Raw genomic sequence first — 3,481 nt, 5'->3', positions numbered from 1 at the left:
AGCCTTCGCACCAACCCATTTTGTTTCTTGTAGGCACATAATGTTAATCTTCCTCCTTGTCATGGTGTCCACCACCTCCATGGACTTTCCTGTTAGAGTGCCTATGTTCCATGTCCCAAATCTCAACCTTCTGTCGCTTTGACCTTTACCTTTTTCTTTGTGAACTAGCTTATTTACCCTCGTCCGTTCACGAAAACGCGAGAACCCTTGCTCATTTAACACTACATCCGGGCACCGATGCAGCGGCTCTTGCTTTGACACCGTACTCGAGCCATACGACGCATTACTTCCGGGCAACGACCTAGCTTTAGCGCAATAATGTCTTTGATTCATGTCATGGGGGTTCGGCTATATTTTTATGTTGGTTGCCGAAGACCTAACACAACCCTCCTCCTTTATCCGGGCTTGGGACCGGCTATGTACCGCAAGTGTAACATAGACGGAGTTAGTAGTATCACTGGTCACATGGATGGAAAAAAGAAAAATAAGTTTCAACAGTTGATGTTATATAGAGATTAATTTCAATCCACTTATAACATTTTAAGACAGTAGTTGGTTGGATCTAACATTTTTGTTGATACCACAATACATATCAAAAAAAATTTTAGAACTATCACTATATTAAAATTACATTCCATGAATACATTTCTTAAATTTTAGCTACCTTTCCATTGAATACATAACTAATATATATACAAGTATACAACATTTTTATATCTGGGGACTGGGAGCACTGCACCGATCCCTCAAGGAAAGTTCAGTTCCTCACTTCCTCCCCTGATTGGTTATCTGCTAAGCTCTAAACATGTTACGGAACCAAACTAGTGAACCTCTAATACAGCAGCTTTAGGAATGTAACAATATGGTGGTGTACTGGTGTCCTCATTGACAATTTGGAGACACCAATTTCAACTTCTAAATGGATCTTCTTCTTCCCAAGCTTCTGTTCTAACTTTAACCCGTTCACCATTAAAGTGAATATATTTCCACTTAAGCCCATATCGTTTTCTAACCAATTTACACTTCTCTTCTTGGCCAAGTTTTCTAAAGGCATTTGCCACTCGTCTGACCGTATCTTCATCAGGTTTTACCTGCAACTCCTCCATGTCTGCAAATATCTAACTTACAAACATGATAGCTCCATGTCAAAGCATAGAAGAATTAACCTCATAATTGCTGAACAGCTTGCATTAAGGTATAGCAAGATTGATGGTACAACAAAAATATACCTCAATAATCTTTTCCGGCAAATGATGATGATCATATAACGTGATCATTCTAGAAAACAATCTCTTTGAGACAGAACGTGTGTGTGCATGAACAATCATATCCCACAATGATTCTGCCTCATCTACCCTCTGATCCATATCAAATGCCAGAAGAAGGGTGTCATATGTTCCCATTGTTGCTCCTTGACCTTTGCTTAACATCCACTTTGCTACCTGAGGATTGATAAGCAGTAAGATTCTTTTCCATTCATTACACTTGTACATTGTAAAGGCTCAAACTCAAGCTGGATGGCATTCTCAAGAATATCAAAACATTATTATGAAAATAAATAAAGAATGAAAAGAAATATACGAAAAGCACATTTATATATATTAAAGTACTAAAGATCCAAATCAGTGGTGTGAGTAATTTATATAGACTGCAGCTTGAACAGCTGAAGGACCATTTCTTGAGCTAAAGACCATTCTTCACTTATATAATAACTTAAACCATGATTGATATAAACAATTTTGGCTTTGGTCGAAACTCAAATTCAAACATTAAAAGTTTTACCCATGAACTATCTTTCATCTCATGAGGAAGCAATTTCAGCCTTGAACCATGTCATGGAAACATTTAATGAACACTTCTCAAACAAACCATAATTATTAGTTGTCAAATAGTGTCCCAAAATTTGCAGAAGTAAATGAAGAACTTAGTATAACATACTTGAATTACACGAAGCCATTGTCTCCTTTTCCTTAATATTTTCAAAGCCTTGGCTGCTGCTATCACTGGGAACTCTGTCTCCCAAGCAGTCCATTTGTCTAAGGCCCCATAAACAGCCTCTTTCTCATTAGGAAGCTGAGATACCTAACGTTCCAATATTCAAAATGCACAAAAATGAACATACATAAATATATATATTTTTAAAGGTTCATTTTTTTTCTAACAAAATTCCAAACTGAAATTAAAAAATTGGTATGAACAAACATACAATTCTAATAAGGTTCAATGCCTTCTGGCCAGATTGAGCAGAATCTCTGCTTTTCCACAAGTGGTGCTCTTTCTTTGCCACTCTCTTTTTCTGCTGCTTCTTCCCTTGTCTAAATTACAGGTGAATTGGAACATGAAGCATGAGTAAATGGTTAAAAAACATAAAATCACATAAACTATAATATCATTGAATAATAAGTGCAATAATAACTTACTTCTCCTTCTCTGAAAGACTATTGCTCCGGGAAATGTTGGAGTGACCAAGTGAGGAATCAAACGCACAATAGGCATCACTTCTCTGCAATTGAATACCAGAGAAGTGAGATTTTTTTTTTCTGAGCGGAGTAAGCTACACGAAGAAATGCAATTACTTTTGGAAAAATTATAACGTTATGTGAGATGGATAGTGTTGTTATTGAGAAAGAGAAACTATTGTTGAGCAAGAATTGAGGTTGAGCCCTAGTGTGACATTTGGGTGATGAAAGAAAGGGGCAAATAATTGAGTTTTGAAGTGTTTGAAGCATCGTGTTTTTTTTCGGGGGAGGAGAACGGAGCACAACGGCAGCAGGAGAGAAGCGGCGGCGCCGCGGCGGATCCCGGAGGCAGGATTTGAGCACTGAGCTGACTTGCTGTGAGAGAGGATCGAAGAAGGAGGGAGCCTGTCCCGAGGAGCAAGGTGGGCTTCAATTGGTTCATTGTGGGCTTCTATTTGGGCCAACATGGGAAAATGTTTTACTTTAATACCGTTTTAGGCCACCATTTTTTTAGGTGTTCTGGAGAAAATATAAAGATCATTAAGCCCACAATAATTCCTGTCCAAAAACAAGCACAGAAAAGAGAGGATTGATGATTTGATTCTATTTACTTCACGGTTGTTGCAAACTGAGTCTTATCAATTATTGTTGAACAACTATTTGATATTGAAGGTTCATGCTCACGTGCATTATTAAATAGTATATTCCACACTTCAATAATTCTTCAACTTTGCTAGTTTTGGTGGGTTCTATTTTGCATCACTATAATAATCTTAAGGGAAAGTATGAGGAGCTAATGGAGCTTTTGGGATGAGTAGTATTATGACATGGTATTAGAGCGCTAGATTCGAAAGGTCAAGAGTTCAATTCTTGATGAACTCCAAAATTAGTTTAAGCTTGTACAAATAGTCCATTATCTCCCTAGCGGGATCCTAATCTTAAATATTTCCCTAATAAATTAAACAATATATGGATAAACATTGAATATATGTTATGCTATAGAAATGATCCTCGCCAATAAT

The 3,481-nt window shown here is 37.2% G+C and overlaps 1 protein-coding gene across 4 annotated transcripts; it reads right to left on the bottom strand.

The window, feature by feature from the left end:
• LOC107621604 (pentatricopeptide repeat-containing protein At4g18975, chloroplastic) lies at positions 557 to 2,922 on the bottom strand. 4 transcript variants are annotated; one of them, XM_016323635.2, is made up of 6 exons: positions 2,595 to 2,912; positions 2,421 to 2,503; positions 2,207 to 2,315; positions 1,939 to 2,082; positions 1,230 to 1,442; positions 557 to 1,118 (listed from the first exon to the last, which is right to left on the bottom strand). In XM_016323635.2, exons 1-6 carry the CDS (start codon positions 2,727 to 2,729, stop codon positions 909 to 911), a joined length of 894 nt encoding a protein of 297 aa, XP_016179121.1. In that variant the 5' UTR covers positions 2,730 to 2,912; the 3' UTR covers positions 557 to 908. The 4 variants fall into 4 exon arrangements, with proteins under 4 accessions (XP_016179121.1, XP_020969356.1, XP_020969357.1 ...); XM_021113697.1 differs by having other exon boundaries at positions 2,577 to 2,909; XM_021113698.1 differs by having other exon boundaries at positions 595 to 1,122; positions 2,577 to 2,920.

This window comes from Arachis ipaensis, chromosome B10, assembly GCF_000816755.2.
Source record: "Arachis ipaensis cultivar K30076 chromosome B10, Araip1.1, whole genome shotgun sequence".
Taxonomy (NCBI): domain Eukaryota; kingdom Viridiplantae; phylum Streptophyta; class Magnoliopsida; order Fabales; family Fabaceae; genus Arachis; species Arachis ipaensis.
The sequence above is the reverse complement of the archived record's forward strand: the minus strand, read 5'-3'. Positions and strand labels throughout refer to the sequence as shown.

Excerpts from the sequence above, each read along its gene's own strand:
- LOC107621604 (XM_021113697.1), bottom strand. The coding sequence starts at position 2,729 with ATGCTTCAAACACTTCAAAACTCAATTATTTGCCCCTTTCTTTCATCA. Across the intron at positions 2,504-2,576 it reads ACGTTATAATTTTTCCAAAA|AGAAGTGATGCCTATTGTGC; the intron begins GTAATTGCATTT and ends ATTCAATTGCAG. Across the intron at positions 1,119-1,229 it reads TGCCGGAAAAGATTATTGAG|ATATTTGCAGACATGGAGGA; the intron begins GTATATTTTTGT and ends TTTGTAAGTTAG.